Raw genomic sequence first — 20422 nt, forward strand, 5'->3', positions numbered from 1 at the left:
CAAATATTGTGGCTTTACCCATGCAATTTATAATACCTGTCATAGTAGCCCCAATCTGAGAACCCTGCATCGTCAAAGATTTAAGGAAAAACACAAACACTAAAACAGTGACCTATTTTCCTTGACGTGCAGTCAACAGTCTGTTTCGAGAGACATAGATATATAGTAGTAGCCTTTATGCACACATAGACCTGTTATCTGCTCCTCACAGCACAGTAGCCAAGCTGGAGTTTGTCCTAAAAAGTGACGTTGCGTCCTTCCTTCCTGTCTCCATAAAACGACCCTCGCCGTCCGCATGCATGGGCTGCAATAAGTGGTACAGAGGCGAAAGGGAGGAGAATTTGTCCCAGCTGCGTAGCCTACGAAACAACGCAACAGTCTCTCACTATAATATGAGGGGAGTGGCTGGCTGATCTTTTCTATATTACATACTGTTTAGAAAATAAAATAGCTTTACATATACTCAACCTTTCGCGTGGCGGTGGGATTTAATTCAGTGAGTGAACTAACTATATTATTGAAGTAGACGAGGAGGAGAAATCCCGCACCTGCCCTGTTGTGGATCCACTCATCTGCCTCTGCGTGCACGTTCAACTTGGACTCACTAGTCTGCAGCGCAGGAGAGGAGAGGAGAGCTCCCCTGCGAACCCAACGCAACGCGCCATGGGATGGCATACGAGATAAACGCTGCAGGCTTTTGCGTTGACACCTGAGCATTATTGTCTGTGCGGATTAAACATTAACTTTATTTTCAAACATCTTAGAGACGCAGTTTAGATTTATTTTTATTTTTCTTTCTTCCATCCACCTGGAACTATCAATTACAAAAACTCATCGGATTTTTTTTTTTTTTTTTTTTACCGAATATGTGGGGTGACAGAATGGCCCCATCTGACTGCCTGAAGTTGGCGGCTGTTGTCCTTTGCTTCTTCACGGGACCCATACATGGTAATTAACGTTTTATTCGTGTTTATCCGTATTACCTACAAGTTACCTATAGTAATTAATTTGACTATTTCGCATTCAAACTGTAGCCTACCGCCTATACGAACGATTCTATATAGTTTGCAGTTTATCGGCAGATCTTTTCAGGTTTTTGGAGTCTGGATCACATTTATCGTTAAAACTTTTATTTTTAATCGTAGAGCACTGAGCAGACTGCATTGTAAATCGAGTCCTGTATAGCCTACCGGCTGTTAGGCAGCCTATAGTAGCCCTATGAGCTCATTCTCATCATTAAAAATATATCGTTACTGGTAAAGCCTATAGGCTATATAGCCTATAAAAGTAATTTGCTATAGGCCTACCTAAATTCGAGATTTAGCCTACATTATTAGTTTAGTAGTGATGGGTGCAAATAATCACAGAAGCGTCAAAGCAGCCGTTATGTCATTCCTATCCAGTGCACATTTCAGCAGAATTAGCATGCCAACAGGTAGACTTGCATTTGGGTGTGCAGTTATTGCATTGGCCGCTAGAGGTAGCCTCACCCTATAGTATAGTAAGCTAATTGGACGTTAATATGCAGTAAAGAGGGAGATATCCTCTGGAGTGCTTAGTTTGAGCTCCACTGCAATGCCACTGGTTATTAAAACTGTAGGTTAAGCGTATAGGTGGGCTTTATATATTGCACATTGTGAAGATGCATATTTAAGTGTGAATAAATAGTTCACTTAAATTATTCTAAAATATAGGCTGCCTGCATAGTGCATTTGCGGTTGTGGCTCAGGTTTATTCCAGTTGTGCGTGAACCATTCTCCTGTGTGAAAGGTGGGTCGTGGGTGGGTAAATATCTTGACAGTAGTACAGCAACTGTTATCGCTTGACAGCTCCGTGATGTTGATGTCTCTATAAAAGGTGGCTGTTTGTTCCCCCCACATTTAGCCTTGCCTTGATGCACCGCAGAGATAGGCAGATGCCTTCCTCGCCATTATGTCCAAACAAAGTGCACATCCAAACAGAGGAAACACTGACATCCCCACCCACCCCCTCCGCCCGCCGCTGCCTCCACACAACAAACACCTTCAGCCCCCTTGTAGCTTTGTCTACTCTGCTGTGTTTTTGAGTTGATTTCCTTCACTATCCACATGCAGAGCGTGGGAAAGACACAAGGAGGAAGCGGACGTTGGAGCAAGAGGCGCCCTGGAATTGTTCTGAGGCCGGTAGAGGTCACGGAAATGTGACACGCTATACCTGAGCAAAGATTTCTTACTCCTTGTGCTTGTTGTGTGTCATTCAATGTCAAATGCCATCTCCAATGCCACGCCAGAGAGGTGGTGTAAGGAGAGCTTTGATTCTGAATGCTGAAAGAATGGGACATATTCTGTTGGGCGCTGAATATGTATTTTTCTCGTTTATTTTTCAATTGTGCATTATCATTATTTCCAAGAAATTGGCAATCTAAAATTCTTAAAACTCTCCCCATATCTCTCTCGTGATTTGTAAATGAGGCTATCCGTTGTTCAATAAGACCCTAGAGAGATGAAACTCTAGACTTATAGGCTATTGTTTTAGTCATTCCAAGTATTAAAATGTTAGTAAGTGGAGTAAATGTCTGTGGCTTTGGGTAGGTTGAATATACATAAGCAATACAAAAAACACAAGCTGGAGCAAATACGTTCTCATTTTAGGTTCCTTTTCATAGCAGTTTTAAACCTGAAATGTACGTACACCCCAAACTATCCAGCAATTTCTTGATCCCAGTATTTCATCTGGACTCATCTCTCAGGGTTAGGAGTCGATGCTCCAGCTAATTTGTCTTTGAGGTTTTTTTTTCTCCACTGCTTTCACATTTGAGATGGAGTGGAAAATGGGAGCAATGAGAGGTCGTCCTAGTGCACACGCCACGCGCGCACACGCACGCGCGCACACACACACACACACACACACACACACACACACACACACACACACACACACACACACACACACACACACACACACACACCTCTGATGTACATGAGGGATTAGTCCATCGGTTACGCTGGGAGATATTATATATAATGTAAAACATTGGTCCTTATTGCAGTTCTTAACATGGGATGATATGAGCATCCTGTCCATAACTATTGATATCCACTCTGAGCCCAGCAATATATTTTGTTTTAACCCTGCATGAAATTTCAATTTCAAGGAGCTTCTGTCTGTTGGCTAGTCCTAATCTTACTTGTTATGGAACAAGGTTAGGAATCTTGTGCTGGAGATATCTCTTGTTTGCGATGCTCAACTCTGTATAACCTGGATTTGCCCACACATCATGGCCAGATGTTCCTTTATTTTGCTTTTTTAAAGGGGAGTCTGGGGCATTTTGTTTCCAAATCTCAGAAGACTTATACGTGGCTAATAAAAAAGGCACTCGTTAGCTGTTGTCTTAACCTTGCAATTGGCAAAGTGGAGGGGTTTCCAACGGACCCGATGACGGGTGAATAGTCCGGGACTTGGGGATCATACAGACCAGCCAGAGCTGTAGTACTCTAGCCACTTCTTATTTTGGCAGGTGCTCCCGACTCTTGTCAAAAGTATCAACCCAATATTATAAATCATTCAGCAAGGTTTATAGAACTCCTTATGAATTTGTCTTAACCTGACATAACATAGGCAACATTCCATGAAATGAGAAGCAATAACACAAAGAGTCATGGCAGTATATGGTAGCTGTTTTGTCACACCTTAAATCCCAATAGTTGTATGACAACAGAGCTCTGATTTGATTTGCAATCCACACACCCTGAAGAAGGCAGTTGTCTGCCGAAACGTTCTCAAAACGGTTTATTTTTTCTTGGCGTACTATAATAGATTTTTGGCACTTTGGCTAGTGTGTGTGTGCGGCCAGCCGGCCACTTTTTTGTCATTCAAAGACTACTTTTTAACTTAGATTTGTAAACAAAAAAATATATAGAAGACTATCATTTTATATTCCATTGCGTTAGTGTAATTCACATTATTAGGCTATTATTATTATATTAGGCTATTATTATTATTATTAGGCTAAGCTGAATGTGCAACTCCCTGCAGGCACAAAGACAGGAAACTACTCTTGCAATTGTCCACTTGCTGGCTGCCCACTAGCTACTGTTGCACTGCTGTATCCATGGACACACTCCAGCCTACAGATGATTCATCAGCCTCTGACCCGCTCTTTTATAAAGTCGTAGACTCCCTGTCTGTCCTTTCTATTGCTTTTGTAGTTCACATTTAGAAGTACAAAGAAATGGAGTGGCAAGGTTAAACAAGTGAGTCATTATGCTGTTTTGTGTTTTTTACCTTGAAACACCAAAAAAAGATCCTCTCCCCTCACTCCAGAGACTGTCTCCCTGTTTGATGGCGTGCCGGAAAGTACATGGAGATGATGTGTGTACGCACTGCAAAAGGAGTAGGGAATTCCGTACATTATGCCCAGCACTTGAAGGGTTGTGACTGGGGGTTTCCGGTAAAACTTTGTGATAGTACAGTCATATCTTACAGTAACGGTGTCTTTTATTACACACATGCCCAGGAGAAATCACAAGGCTGCAGACACACGCTCATAACCTTACATTGGGTCATTGAGATTCTGTTTTTGAAAACAATGGTGTTTGGTTTGCTCCATGCAACAACAAAAAAGGGGTTGGGCAGTCGCAACGAGAGTTTGACTTATAATTCCAGTGCTATATTAGAATTGTGGAAAGCTATGAAACAACTAAATATCATATTTCCATAGCTTACACGGATCTGCACTTCCAGTTGCTTTTGGAAACCACGCTCGCATAAAACAACAGTTATCGACTAGCCATGCAAGCTTTGTTTTGTTACAGAAGGCCTGAAGGCGTGAATGAAAAACTGATGATCAACTTTAGCATTTAGATATTTATTTCCTAACTTGGACAGTTTGGTTGGAAAAACTCTTCAGGGTTATTCGTTGGATGTTGTTTGGAGTCCTTGTCCTGTCGTTCAGACTAAATATTTGTATTGAATTCTCTGTACCACAAACATTTCAGAATAGCGCAGAGCAAATCTTGGAGTACAACATTGCGTGAAGCGAAAGTTAAATCTTCATTTCCGGGCTTGATGTGAATCTACTGCATTATGTTTGCCAAACATATGTAACTTTGCAAACCCCAGTGCCCTGTGCTGCTGGTTCCCATTCTCATATGCCACATGAGGACAAGGGCCTATAAATGGAATCCTAGAGGAATCCTAAGGCCGTGTTTCAATTATCATCTACAATTTGTATGCTCATGATGACTGGCCCAACAACCGGCCAATTGTCTGAGGTATGGAAACTCAGTTTGGAAGTGCCTCTCTCTCTCTCTCTCTCTCTCTCTCTCTCTCTCTCTCTCTCTCTCTCTCTCTCTCTCTCTTTCCTCTCTCTCTCATCCCCCTCTCCCCCACCCCCACCCCCTTCTCTGTTTGTTCCATGCCTGTCCTCTTCTTAATGGCTTCTAATGAGAACCAGCCCTGGACCCCCCTGAACCATCACAATAAGCACCGTCTCTGCCATTTTTAAGCCTGATCTGCTGGAGAATTTCAGCACACAGCTGTTTTTGGTGGTGGTGTGTCTGTGTGTTTGGGGGGGGAGGGGGTCTGACTGCTGAGGTCAGCGTTGGGCAGGTGGAGGATTTGATCGCGGGGGTTATGGGTGTAGGGAGACAGGGTCCGAATGGGAGGAGAGGGGTCTTTTATAAGTTTCCTTGAGGGGAGTTTCATCTGTAGTGTGTTTAATGTGGAGACATACTGGCCTGATTTGAAGAGATGGGCTGGCCACTAGCAAGGTCCAAGGTCAAGTTGTAGTTGACTAGAATTTCGCCCGGCTTCGCCGGGCTCATCCCAGTGTCGTTGCAGCGCAATATGGGAAGAAGGAATTTTCAGGAGTTGACAGAGTCCACTTCATGTTTCAGCGGTGTTTTTAAACTCAGTAGTGTGCCCTGCACACGGCGCACACTCGCAATTGCAGCTGGAGGGCGACGCGACACACACACACACACACACACACACACACACACACACAGAGAGCGATGTGTGGATAAATCAGAGATTTGGGAAATGTGTTCTGAATGGGCCAGAATATATGTGTGTAGGCTGCAACAATGATTTCATAAAGTGTAGTTTAATGAGTAGTAGCCTATTTTTTTTTTGAGCACGCAGCACCTCTCTCTCTCGACGTCTCTCTCTCTCTCTCTCTCTCTCTCTCTCTCTCTCGTGTGTGTGCACTGCTGCGCAATGTCACAGACACAGACGCGAGGCAAAATATAACACTTTCCCTCTCTATCTGTGACTGTGATCAGCTCCTCACACACATAACTCCTCTCTCGTTCATGCACGCCTGCTCAAATTAGCAGCAACACAAAGATGAGTAGTAGCCTTTTTTTTTTTTGAGCACGCAGCACCTCTCTCTCTCGACGTCTCTCTCTCTCTCTCTCTCTCTCTCTCTCGTGTGTGTGCACTGCTGCGCAATGTCACAGACACAGACGCGATCAATAATATATAGCAGAAATAATAGGCAAAATATAACACTTTCCCTCTCTATCTGTGACTGTGATCAGCTCCTCACACACATAACTCCTCTCTCGTTCATGCACGCCTGCTCAAATTAGCAGCAACTGTTAGCGTAAATGTTTTTTCTCCCCGTTGGGGGGGGTTCGGTGAGGCCCGGTCGTGCTGTCTCACCCCCCGGTCCGGCCCAATGTTGTTCCGCCACTGGGCTTCACGTGAATAATGTTGTGTGCGCGCGTGCGGAGAAATAGTTATTTAATGAATCGCATGTTGTGTGTGTGTGTGTGTGTGTGTGTGTGTGTGTGTGTGTGGGGGGGGGGGGGGGGGGGGGCAGTTGGCTGTGTGGCGAAAATAGGCAAAGTGATCGGTGTAAGGGTGATATTTTGGCACAATCCGATTAATGACAATGAACAATGTTGATGTAACTAAGGGAATCGTCGAGTCATTTATGTTGTAAATAAAGAGATTTAGATGGAATAAGCGAAATAGCGATCGTATAATTTCTCCTGTTCCTTCTGTCTGTCATCAATGTCCTGCGCGAGATCAGATTCTGTGCTGCGCGAGATGACATTGTCAAGCTAGTGTGGGGGCGGGGCTGGTAAGAGACGGCAGTGTTGCCAGGTTTGCGAATTGTAAGCGAGTTGTAGTGTGTGCAAGTAGCCTGGTTAAAAGGCCTTGTTTCTGCCGCTGTTGGGGCAACAGAACATGTCGACCAGTTTCTGTCAACCGCTTTTGGCCCCGTGACCAACTTGACAAATGTTAAATTAGATGGTAATGTGTGTGTGTGTGTGTGTGTGTGTGTGTGTGTGTGTGTGTGTGTGTGTGTGTGTGTGTGTGTGTGTGTGTGTGTGTGTGTGTTACAAATGGCCGGCCTTTCCAAAAGGAGAGCCAAGCAGTTAGCGAGGTATTGCTCAGTTTCAGCCATTATAGGAAGCCGCTCAATTTGGAGGAGGCGTTGTTTCCTTTATCCATGATTTATGTCTGCTGCCCTGTGTCCGACATGTCAGCTGTACTGTATGTAACGATGCTTTGCCGTCCATGCACGTTGTAACTGGCTGCTCTCCCACTGTCAAACTGCACTGGCAGTGTTTATGTCCTTTGTACAGTAACAAGGTATTCCTGTACTTCTCATTATGTGGACATAAATTTGTGTGTGTGTGTGTGTGTGTGTGTGTGTGTGTGTGTGTGCACGCTTGCTTGCTTGCTTGCTTGTTCTTCAGTACACAGTAGTGACGGAAGTAACACAGATGTTACGTACATGCACAGTCACGCAGATGGTACAGTCAGTGACATTTCACAACTCTCCAGGATCAAATCATCGTCATTCAGATTTTGTGACCATACGCTTTTATTTCCAGCAGTTTGTTGCTGGCAGTTTCCAGACATAACGAGAGACAACTGGGTATCCGATGACAACAATCATCTGGCAATTTAGTCGCGACAAATGAGGACAAACCCAACAACAATACATTTGGCCATAAATGTGCAGATTTTATAATCGTGTTCTTGTTGGGCTTGCATTAATCTAACTGGTATTCTGATGGGAGCAGAATCATATGAAAGAAACAAGCCAAGTCCCTTCCCCTCCAAATTACCTTGGAGGCTTGGACAATTAAACAATGATGCTATAACATTGTGTGAGGAAGTTGATATTGAGTGCCAACATTTGGCATGGTCAGCTCATTCTAGTGCAGCGCAGCTGTTCAGAATAATTATGAAACACATACTGCAGTCTGGGTGCGTGTGTGTGTGAGTGTGTGTGCTCGCGTGCGCGTGCGTGCGTGCATGTGTGGAAAAACACCATGCATGTGGGCATGCACAAGTGCAGGTGAGTGCATGACAAACATGCCAGGACTAAAGCTGTCGTGTAATTCTATTGACTTTCTCATTTTTATTATACTAACAGTGCCATGCTGCCACACTCATATCAATATACACATAGCGGTATTAATAAATGTGTTAGCCTGGCCTGCAGCAACTAGACCAGGACAACACAATGACAGGGTTCCCTGCACGCAGCCTTGGGGAACACCAGTGAAAAGAAGGAAATCAGTCACTCCTCCAGGCCCAGCATAGATAGAGAATGACAGTGTTTCCTTTGCGGAGCACAGTGCAAATGACATATTCACAGTTACAAGAACCCGCCCATTCAGACTCTCTTTTGCCTTTACAGATGTGAGAGCCATGCAGAGCTTGAACAAGGTCACTGGTAAATGCAATCACATCTAATGCTTGACAGGTGCATGTGTATAGTGTGTCACTGTGTGTGGTGGTGGGGGTAGGGTTGTTATAACCAGTGGTGGAAAAAGTACTCAATTGTTTTTATTAAATAGATAAGAGTTCTAGGTTTAAGACTGGTTCACAGGATATTTAACATCACCATGGTGCATCGGCAAGAATGCATACAAAGAGTTCCATCAAAGCCTTTATTGTTCTGTTGCACACATGAGCATTTTGGGTTATGAGCAAGGAGTTGGTGAGGTTCATTGACACATAATTGTTTGATTCTGAGACAGCAGTGCTGGCACACTTCTGTCTGAATCTGAACTGCTGAACCAGAGCAGGGCTCAGCCATTCCAATTCCAGTGCCAAGTACTGTTGAGGAGTAGGGGTGTTTCACAATGTTCATGAGCAAAGTATGTCTATTATCTTTTGAACTGGATGCAAACTTAAATGATTGTCACACTCTGTCCTTGAGTGAGGGTATAGTGTGTGCACAAAAGGCACGTGACACAGTTCTCAAAACCTCAAAAAGTGCTCAAATGAGCAGGATACTCAAAATAGGAAGCCAGAGTCCTCTTAAGCAAAAACAAACTGTTTTATTCATTCACCTTTCAAGTGTCAAAAATGGTGTCCCAAAAACAGTACAACACACTATTTACAATGGCTGAATAGGTCGGCCCTCCTGGTCTACAGCCCTACATTGACTGCCGGACAGTGGTAGGTCCCCCTTCTTATATATAGGCTAGGCCCCTCCCACTGGACTGTACAAACCCTAATTGATTCCACAATTAACAGACCCATGTCCAGAGACAATAACTGCTTTAACACATAATCACATTTAACCCTTGTATAATTCACATTTAAATCATCACACATCATCCACAATAATTCACATATTTACAAAACCCTACAGTTGGTCTGATCCAGCTGTGGGATGGACTGAGCATGCTCCCTACAATGGAGTCAGGCACTATAAAAGGCAGCCTCATTCTACAATCGGGTCCTTCCCCACTGGTCAGCACCAGGAAGCACTGTGGTAACACATGTCAAACATTCTCCAAACATGATTCACAACTTAGAGAATAAAGGTGAGACCCATTGTTGTGTCCTCATACATACAGACATTAAACATATAATTTAGGGGAGAACACAAGAAAACAGTCTATGTCATCTATTAAATGAGTCAGTGGCAGGGTAATCTGCCACAATGATGTTTAGTCTAAAATAGAACATCTATTTAAATGGTTACTTATTCATGTTCATATGATACGTGTGAGCTGGTAGATCAGCTGATTTGAGTTAAGTGGTTCTGTGTGGTAGGATCCTCTCCTATAAAAGGGAGACTGCAGGCAGAGTAAGTCAGTTTGGCGTGTTGACGGCATTGAGGCACTTGATGTGGCCCGTCAGTCAACACAACACAGGAGGCAGGGTTTGCGGGAGCCGAGGTGAGGGCGAAGGGCGGATGGCGTCTTACGCACAGGAGTCAGACCGCGAATCTCAAACAGAAGGAAAACAGAGTAGGCTATGAAAACAAAAGGAAAAGGAAAACTGAGACATCTAGCAGCTCAGCTGGTGAAGATGGTTCTGAGGAGAGATATGTCGTTGGAATGCGTGACGTTTCCAAGACAAATGGCTTGTTTAGCGACCCACATGCAATGAGCAAGTTTATAACGAACAAAGTAGGAGAGATACGATGGATGTGGGTAACAAGATCATAAAGTGCAGGGAGTCAGGGACAAACAGCAGATGAAGGATGTTTTGAAGTGCAAGCGGTACAACAGGAATGAGGTAACATGTTTTCGGATGAGTGACAGACCAAGGAAGAAAGGAGTGGTTAGTGCTTTCCACTGTCAGTTGATATGGATGCGATTATGGAGTCTAATAATGTGTACAAAGCCAGGAGGATGTCAAGATTCAGGGACGGAATAAAGGAAATGAGGTCTGTGTTACATTCAATGATGAGTTGCCAGACAGGGTTTTTATTGAATATGTCAGTTACAGAGTCAGGCCGTTCGAGGCAGCACCCTTGAGGTGTTTCTGTTGCCAGGAATATGGCCATGTGGCTGCAGTGTGCAGAAGAGATTGGAAATGTGGAAGGTGTGGAAAAGAAAACTGTTTTGGGAAATGTGAAGAGGAACAAGTGCCAGTTAAATGCGCACACTGCAATGGAAGCCATTATGCAGGATCTGCAGAGTGCCCAGAAAGAAAGGAACAAGTCAGGGTGAATAGGATCAGGAAAGAAAAGAATATGACATACAATATGAAAAAAATATGACATACAGTATGAAAATGACAAGGACATGGTGCAAATGGAATCCGAGGGGAAAAGGATCAGAGCTGGTCATGTCTGATTTGATATTAAGAGGTTTCTTGCATTCATCGCAATGGTGATAAACTGTGCGGTGGAAATGGAAAGGAAATCTGAGAGAATAAAGATGTGTTGGAGGCAGCTATAGGCGATTCTTACACATTGTTGAGATTGCTGGGGAAGACCTGGATGACATTCTACGAGAGGAATTTGCGTCGGCCCAGACAGTGATGTCTGAGCCATAAATGGACAATGGTGTGACGGGGATATATTGGGTGGGGCACTGTATATGTATATTGCACTGATGCTGAAACTCAGCAGTTAATGTAGTGGAATCTAAGTTCCACACTCAGTCTAGTAGGTGGCGGTAATGCACCATTCAGGTTTGCCAACCGCCATAAAACCTGGTAGAAGAAGAAGAAGAAGAGTAAGTCAGTTATGCTTGGGCTTGTCCTAAGTTTTGCATAATAGTATTTTTGAGTTCTTTATTTTGGATTTTTGGCCAGTATTATTTTTGCTGTTTGATATTTTTTCACTGTTCATATCTGCACTGGAGTTGGAGTTTGGGAGAAATAAAATCCACAAAAAGCATAGCTGACTGTTTTTACAGTACTCAAGTAAAAGTACTTAGCTACTTTCCACCACTGTATGTAACATGCTGGGAAGTAAGCACTAAGCACCCTCCTCACAGCCAGTTTGACTGGCAGGTTTGTGTGTGGAAGTTGGTTTTGGATTGATTGACCGAATACTTTTTTTCAGGCATGAATGCAAACAACACGGGTACAGTTTGGGCTAAAAGGATAACACCAAAAAGTTTCCATTGTGGTCCCATGTATTCAATCTGCGTCCACCCCAGTTCACCCTCTCATTTGAAGGTTACAACTGGTCACCATGTTCAACTTCACCATATCTCCCCCCTCTCTCTCCTATACGCACACACGCACGCGCACACACACACACACACACACACACACACACACACACACACACACACACACACACACACACACAGCTCATCAGCATCCTGCAACCCCCTACAGCAAAGATAGATAAGAGGCACCAAGGGGCAGCCCAGCACGAAAAGTGAACACACGGGTTACACAAAACTGCTGTTTTGAACCAGTGTCTAAGTGTGTGTGTGTGTGTGTGTGTGTGTGTGTGTGTGTGTGTGTTTCAGCAGGCCTCCTGGGAAGACAGAACTTGCCTGCACCTATAATGCTGCCCTCTGAAAATCCACAGATGCACCACAGCGGGGGCTCGCTCAGCATCATGTGCAGGTAACTCCTCCAAGCTCACAGTGGGGGTTTTTTTTCTCACTTAATTTCATTGAGAAAAAAAGGGAAAGAAAAAGACAACGATGCAAACACAACCTGCCTCCTGCATTATGTGTAAATTCTAAACAGGTGGGGCCGTTCAGGGCCGTTCAGTGACTTACGACGAGTGCTTCCAAACTTCAGCACTTAGAAAAAGTAGCTCATAACATGTTTACGGTGGATTTTTATGAAACCAAAGCTCGGCAGATTGAAAGAGGATAATTCAAGCTTGGCCTAGAGCTGCAATGATGGTGAGTTTAACGTTGTTTAATACAAGCAGATTGGATGAGTAGGGACTAGTCAATGGAGGGTATTGCAACTCTAGATTAATCCCATTATAAAATAATCTAGAGTTGCAAATTGCGGCTAATTGTCATGTACTGGAAGAAGAGATCCCACACAGTGGGATTTTAAATCTGCCATTTTCGCTGCCCCAAAAGCATTGATTTGAGTTTAAAAATGTACGCTTTAAAATATAAAAATATGTGTACAAATTGTCATTATTTTTGAATAGTCAAAGTATCGTGGCCTCCTGTTGGTGCTATAATAGGCCAATTTGAATAGGGTGGCTTCTTACGCCTTTGATGCCAATTGGATGATTTTAGGCATTTTGTTCCAAAAATGTGTTTTGAAAAAGTCCAGCTGTTGTTGGCGCTATAACAGGCCTGAGGCCAATGTGAAAAGGGTGGGATTTATTCCTCAGCCTATATAAAAAGCAGATGTGAGGTTCGTCATTGGCATTCAGAGAGTGTGTGTGCAAAGTTTGGGATAAACCGGGTTAACTGTGCCGGAGATTAGCTGGTAACAGACAGACAGACGGACGGACACACACAGTTATATGGACACACGGACGGAGGGAAAAACATACTCTCTCCTCATGCCATTGGCCTGGTGGAGACAATGACACTGGCCTTCCCAGTCTGTGTTAATGGGTTAACTTATCATGGTGGGTGGTGGTGGTGGTGGTCCTCATTTATCAATCTGATGCAACATACCCCCCCAAGGGGACTGGTGGAGACCCCAGTGGGGCACGTATGCAGTTTGCTAAAGCATTTATGGAATCTTGCATCATCGTGTAGCCATTCCAGGAATGCTAAGCTAAGCTGCACACAGATAATGTAATGCAACGCTTCCCTACAAGGCAATCTTGTGCTAAAAATGCCCTGGCCCATATACTGTCATGGGTTCCAATCTGTCCCTGGATGAGAGTTGCTTGAAGGTTGCTTGACCCAAAGTGCGGCAGGCCAAAGGCAGTGGTATGCAAGTCATGTTTGAAGCTCCTCTGGGATCTCTTTAATGACAGCTTTAAAATGAACACTGTGCGGAAATATGTGTTAGCCGAGCACATCATCCCAGAGGCATGTTCCCACGTGAAAGTTTAAGTTATCAGAAGACTCCGGATTATTGTAATGGGCTCTCAAACAAAATAGGCTTCAAAATAAACACCGGTTGAGAAGAACTTAAGGGGCAGAGAGCCAGCTACAAGTCCAACCATTGGACCGAGTCATTTGTTACTTTTGTTTTTCCGTAGAATACTGCAGGACAGGTCAAATAACGAAACTGAAATTCAGCTGTGGTTTTGAAGACTCATGTCTGTGGAATTTCATCTCAAGTTTTTGAGAACAAATCATCAATACACATCTCTTCTGATAATGTAATCGGTGATGACTTAAGTGCTTTTTGTGTCTCTGCTGCGTGCACGTGTGCGTGTATGGTGCGTGCGTACGTGCGCACGTGCGTTTGTGCATTTATACGTGTGTGTGTGTGTGTGTGTGTGTGCATGACTCGTGTTTTACATGCATGTAGGGCCAGGCTACAGTACGCATGTCATGTCAGTAATTAACCTAGTCAGACAAAAGATTTGGGACGAGATAAACCCAGTTTTAAGTCCAATTTATACTTAATTGTACAATGATGTCAAAATAGCAGATCTATACGAGCTGACAAGTCACAATACGTTGAAGCATGAATCAAGCATTCGAAATTCTGGAAAATATCGCAACAGTCTGAATTACGCTTCAGAATAAATGATGGAGAGGTGGTTAGATTTAACCCATAAAACCTGAGGTTGTTTCTACAAATCATCTCTGTCGGGTGGAAACGCCATTATGTCCAAAACTGTTACTTTTCAGGATTCAAATTGAAAAGTATCAAAACTAGCACTGCAGATGGAGTACATTTGATAGTATGATCATGTAGTAGGGCATTCGTTTCAAAAAGTTAGAATACGGAGACAAGAGGTTTCTGCCTGAGAGCTACGAAATATCTTCTAAATCTTAAGAGTATTATGAAAAACTAATGTTCAGTCAGGACAACTCAAGAATGGATGGAATATATATTTATTGAATATAAAATGAGCAATATAATATTTATTATGGTTTGGCGATGAATTGGATCTGCTTTTTACTTTTTAGGTACAACCATAGGGACTCCGAATCCCCCGTACCTAAACAGCAGATCCAAAATGACAGGTGGTGGTAGCTGGGGTGGAGGAGGGTGAGCAGCAAAAGTTTAAGCAGACAGCAGCGCCGCAGTAGGCTATCAGTATGTGCAGCAGCAAACAAGCAAGCAGATTGAGCGGTGCAAACTTCCAGTTTAAATAGCCGGTATGAAGATGGAATGAGTGTGTGATTGGATGAAGTGAATGGTACCGTGATGCGGCCCAATGAACGGCCGGCAGCAACTGCACTGAGTTTCCTGACTGAACTTGCTCTGCGCATGTCTGTGACAGGCGCGATGCTCATTTGCGCTATACACAGTATATATGTAGCTAAAAATCTAAAATGACACAGATGCTTTCCTTTCCCGGTTTTAATGGTTTCTTAATAAACTAAACGGAATACCGACTCTGCGGTCCCATCTCTCAGCCTCGCTGTACTGAGTTCATCTTCATGTCTGACGAAGATGGAACCATACATTGAAAACGTTGTCAGTGTAATGTAAATAACAAGTGCTCAAATCGCCCCGAGTTGCTCCAGCGGCACGTCTTTATTATTCATGTGTGCTTCGTGTCTGTCTGTCGTGTCTGTCTGTCGTGTCTGTCAGGGGCTCTGCTGGACTGCACTGGACCCTGCCCTGGCGCTCCGTCACGGCAGACGAGGTGTCCGTGAGGGAGTGTGAGCCCAGGGTCCACTCCCACTGCAGCAAGCTGACGGTCAGACACCTGCTGGCCAACGACACAGGCCTGTACAGCTGCAGATACACCCAGGACCAACCGGACCACGGCAGCTCCGTCTATGTCTATGTCAAAGGTGAGCAGAGGAACACAATTTAGGCATTTAGCAGACTTACAATAAGCAAGAACAGAAAGCAATGGCAATACAGATCACATACATAAGTAGTTATCATGAAACATGCGTAAGCTAAGAACATAACAGTGGAATATCGATATAATGAAACTACATAAACTATATACGTATACAATGCAATTCTAGTCTACGTAACATGCTATAAGTCTGTATGAAATGCTATCTAAGTCTACATAAAAAATGTACGGCATGTGTTCATTTCGACAACTGAAACTACGTCGCTAAATGTTCATCGACTACCTTATTTTTGCTGACAAAAACTAAATAAAAACTAAGCTATGATGACTAAAACAATAAAACTAGACTGAAATGTTATGGAGGTACTAGTGGAGAAGGGATCCAGTAAAATAAATACAAAAAGTCATTTTATGTTTGGTTGCGCTCATAGCGCACTCACAACGCGTCGCAACCAAGTGTAAAATCAGCTATTTCGACGCCATCAAAGCCTGGCATTGCATTTGTGTAGACAAAATCAACTGTAGATTTAGTTGACTAAAATCTCATATTTAGTTACTAGACTAAAACTACAACTTTTCAGATGACTAAAATATGACAAACTAAATTTGCTCTCAGTATTAACACTGATGTACGGAACTCCCAAGTCATTAGCAAGCAAGCGTGTGAAAACACGAACAAGAGTTCCGTTCCAATGAGAATATAACAACTGGCTCCATAAACTATAACATCGATAAGGAACCCCCTTTTCTATAAAAGTTTGTTTTCCATTTAGTTTTTTGTCCTGCAGAAAAAGTGCCATGAGTTCACTGGAGCCTCTCAATAAAAGGTTCATGCAGGGGTGATTTTCAATGGGCCGGTACCTACAGTACATTACAGTGGGGTCTAGTGTGCGGAATGAGCCAACGCGTCGAACACGTAATGGCCAAGGCTCAGACACAAGTCACCGAGCTGTTATGATATAAGAACTGGAGCACATCCAGCCCTGCAGGGAAGAAAAGAGAGTAGGAGAGAGAAACTGTGAGGAGGCAGAAGTTATGAGAGATATCCTATACCTCATTTAGTCTTCAAGACATTACATTAATCATATATGACAGAGTACGCAATTTTGTGCTCCCAAATGTGTGACTACAGCTATTAGCGAGAGGCAGGGAACGGTATTTGCTGGCGCGCAGAGCACTGAAGGCTGAAGGAGCCCAGCTCATTGTCTGAGAGAGGGAGAGATTGAGCGATGAAGAAGGCGTTCACGTCTGGAGTGGGAAGGGGAGCGTGATTCCATGGGAAGCCCTGCTCATTTATTTCCTGTCCTGGCTACTGTTTCTTTTTAATCGTGTCTCCTGAAGCTTTTGCATCACTTATACGTTGTAGTTTAAGATCAGATGATGACAAGATAACAACCCTTTAGCGCTAGATAGTTCTTTTGATCTCTATGTGTACGGTACAAAAATAAATATGTATTTTTGTATATTGCTTATTGAAACAGGTGTGGACATTGCTGGGCAAACTAAAGCATTGATGAAGTCCACCTCTTCTGCGTTTACTGTGCACGCTGGACTCTCTACCACCGGCCCATGCTATCTAAACGCCTGCCCAGCCCCCATGTTTAGTCTAACTCTTAACACGCTCCTTTCAAAGCCCTTCAAGTGTTTATTAGATCATTTTCAATGTTTGTTTTTCAAATAATTGCCCCTTTATCACACGGATACTGCTTGACCTCACACAAATCACTCAAGTTTTGTCAGGCCGTGACGTTCCCACAGCAGATGTTGATGGCTGATTGCATAGCAGACTACAACAACCCTGACTGCACTATCTATCTCTGCCCAATGCTGTTACACAGACGATGCAGGGAGACTCCGTGATCTCTGTGGGATGGCATGGTTTCATCGCCTTGATTCAGTTGCAAAAAAAAAAAAGCAGAGCTACTGTATGGCATTAAAGACAACCACAATTTGCTCTGCCTACAGCATTGAGCAAATTATTTCAACGTGCTTTGCAAAGGACAAGCCATCCTATAGAAAGAAATACATACATAGATCTCCCCAATTCACTTACTCTTTCTAACGTTGTGATTTTCAAATTCATTCTGCAGATCCCGTGCATCCGTTTGCGGTACGCCACTTCGACACCCCCCACGCCTTGGGCATCTACAGGGATGAGACCCACCTGGTCGTCCCCTGCAGGACCTCCTCTCCGGACACAGTTGTAACGCTGCATGGGGTAAGAACAAACATTAGCATTAGCATGTGGCTGCATGATGTGTTTATTAGAAAAGTATACATCCACTCTGGTAATCAGGTGCAGCACAAATAGAAGATCAGCATACAAAAAAAATACAGTCCGTATGTTTTTGCAACATCAACATTTCGATAACCTACTGTACTGCAAGGATCTTCTCATCATTATCTGATTTTTGCTGATGAGGTTGTGTAATAAATGGTGTTTTAATTTAACCGACAACATCATTTGTTTGTGCAACTAGTATTCGGTGCTCTTCTACTGTAGGTATCTTTTGAATGAGATGGCTTATGTTCATGTGAAAGAAAAGGCTCTCTTGTTTGTGTGACAGTGCTCAGCCTTTGACGTCACAATGTTTTCAAGGCATCCTTCTTTGTCAGATTTGTAAAAAAAAAAAAAATAGATCTCCAAGGGTAAACACATGCTGCCGGTACTTAAGGTTTCCCGTTCTTTTCTCACACCCTTCGTGCAGTCAGATACTCTGGCGTGCGGAAACGGACGCGGTTTGGAAGGGTGTGACAGTAGCCAATGAGAGAAGTTTTCGGGCATCCGCGAACGGAGTCATCCTGTCTGCTTCCTCTAAGAACAGAAAGGTGTTCCAAGAGTGCTTTTCTCGAAATAGACCGGGCCGTCCAAATTTAGCCCTTCTTTTTACAAACATCTCGTTGCAGGAAATGCAGTTGGTACGCGGTGCACTCGTGTCCAATCAGAGGAAACAATAGGTCGATGATGCCCCTGAGGGTCATGATGCTCCATATGAAACTGGAGCGGAGGATAACAGGGGTTCATATCGTATGAGATGCAGATCACAACACCAGCTTGTACTACTTTCAATATAGCTTGGGGTCTGTTGCAAGAACCCCGGTCCTCATGTGAAGCTGGCTAAAGTTGCCCTCCGAACAAGTAGACATCTGTGTTGTCTTGTGTATACACAGAGGTTGATATATGACCGTGTGTCACAGCGCCTTGGCCGCAAGACAAGCACGTCTTATTCAGTTGACAAAGACAGTGGCTGTATGACACGGGCAGATCTACGGCATTCCTCCTTCCTGCATTGTCTCCTTCCTTCCTTCGCTCCACTTCCCTCCTCGTCCTCGGCTTAATGTTTTTTTGGCCTGAGAACAAACAGTGATTAGGAGAACTTGGTCAGGCACGTACTGTACAGTACGTACACAGTGGTGGAAAAAAGTGGACGCGTTGAGAGCGCGACGCAACGCCTTGAGAGCTTGTATATCAGCTATTTTCGCGTCCAAAAGTGCCCTCTTACGGGATTTCAGCCCCTGCCTCTCTAACCCTGCCCCCTGACTCTCTGCACGTCCCTGCTGAGACCAGTGGAGCATTCATGAGCATCTCCTGTTGAAACGAAGCTGTCCACGCGATCATGTAGAGCCGTGGTTCTCAACCTTTTTAGGACGTGACCCCCTCAAAATAATCATATTTGAACTGGAGACCCCCACCCTGATATTCAGTCTTGGAATATAGGAGTTAAGTGAGGCATTACATTTTCTGTTCCACAGATGAACAAACACGCCGCAAAATAGCAGACTATTTAACAAAATGTTGCCTCGTTCTTACATTATTTGACAATTTAACTGATGTTTGTCCAGTTTTTATAATATAGTTTGTTGATGACTTTTGGTGCAATAATGGTCTTTTTCTTTTCCTTCTTCTTAAGGTATTGAGAATGTCTTAAAAGTCCTTAAATTGTCACTTTAATGTCATGTGGAGACCCCCCTGGGGGTCCCAACCCACAGGTTGAGAATCCCTGATGTAGAGCACAGTCCATCTGGCCCAGCAGACCATAATATTGTATATGGCATATTATGCAGTCAGTCACTGTTCCTACAACCACTCCCAGCTAACACAGGGAAGCTGTCAGAACCTTCCCTAAAACACAGATCAACGTACACGTCCCAGACTCTTCTCCCTTCCGATGTTATGTTATGTTGCTATATACAGTACATAGCAACAAGAACACAACAATCTTGAAGGGTAAAAAACCTGTCCTAAATGGGTTAATGCTTACTGTAAATCGTTCTGGATTAAGAGCGTCTGTTAAATGCATAAATTGTAATTGTAAATTGGTTCTGACAGACATCTCTGGTTCTCTGCTTGTCCACATGTATCTCTTGCTACAGCTGCCTCCCTTATCGGAGGAGGTTCTGCAGCAGATGCGGTGGGACCCCACCCAGGGCGTCACCATCCCCTACGGCAGGTACACCATGTACAGCCTCCTCACCTGTGTCACCAGGGTCAACGGCCACAACATCGAGTCCAGATACATCCCCCAGAGGCTAAGTGAGTCTGTATAGACCACATGACTGAGTTCAGACAACCAATTATTCCATTATTCTAATAACCTAATAACACTTTTCTCCTCTATTGTACAGCTAAAGTTCTTATGAACGTGAAGATTACCCCAAGCCGTGTCAGGGTGTTGGTAGGGGATACGCTTGTCCTCAACTGCTCGGGAGAGACCACATATAATGGAAATATCAACTTCACCTGGGAGTTTCCAAAGAGGATTGTAAGTTCTTTGAAAAGATGACGCTAAAATCTGAAATGACACCGATGCTTACCCGGTTTTAATGGGTTCCAAAGTGTTA

At 43.8% G+C, this 20422-nt stretch overlaps 1 protein-coding gene across 2 annotated transcripts in view; it reads left to right on the top strand.

The window, feature by feature from the left end:
* Positions 1-400: 400 nt before the first annotated feature.
* The window catches only part of kdrl (kinase insert domain receptor like), a 70870-nt gene continuing 50848 nt past the window's right edge, over positions 401-20422 (top strand). Inside the window, exons 1-6 of one of the 2 annotated variants that reach the window (XM_080774320.1) lie at positions 401-948; positions 12180-12279; positions 15361-15566; positions 17671-17798; positions 19955-20114; positions 20207-20343. In XM_080774320.1, coding sequence (XP_080630446.1) covers positions 867-948; positions 12180-12279; positions 15361-15566; positions 17671-17798; positions 19955-20114; positions 20207-20343 — 813 coding nt within the window. In that variant the 5' untranslated portion in view covers positions 401-866. The remainder of the gene's footprint in view (positions 949-12179; positions 12280-15360; positions 15567-17670; positions 17799-19954; positions 20115-20206; positions 20344-20422) is intronic. The other variant, XM_080774321.1, reaches the window with a different exon arrangement.

The sequence above is a fragment of the Protomyctophum bolini genome, assembly GCF_963924005.1.
Source record: "Protomyctophum bolini genome assembly, chromosome: 10".
Taxonomy (NCBI): domain Eukaryota; kingdom Metazoa; phylum Chordata; class Actinopteri; order Myctophiformes; family Myctophidae; genus Protomyctophum; species Protomyctophum bolini.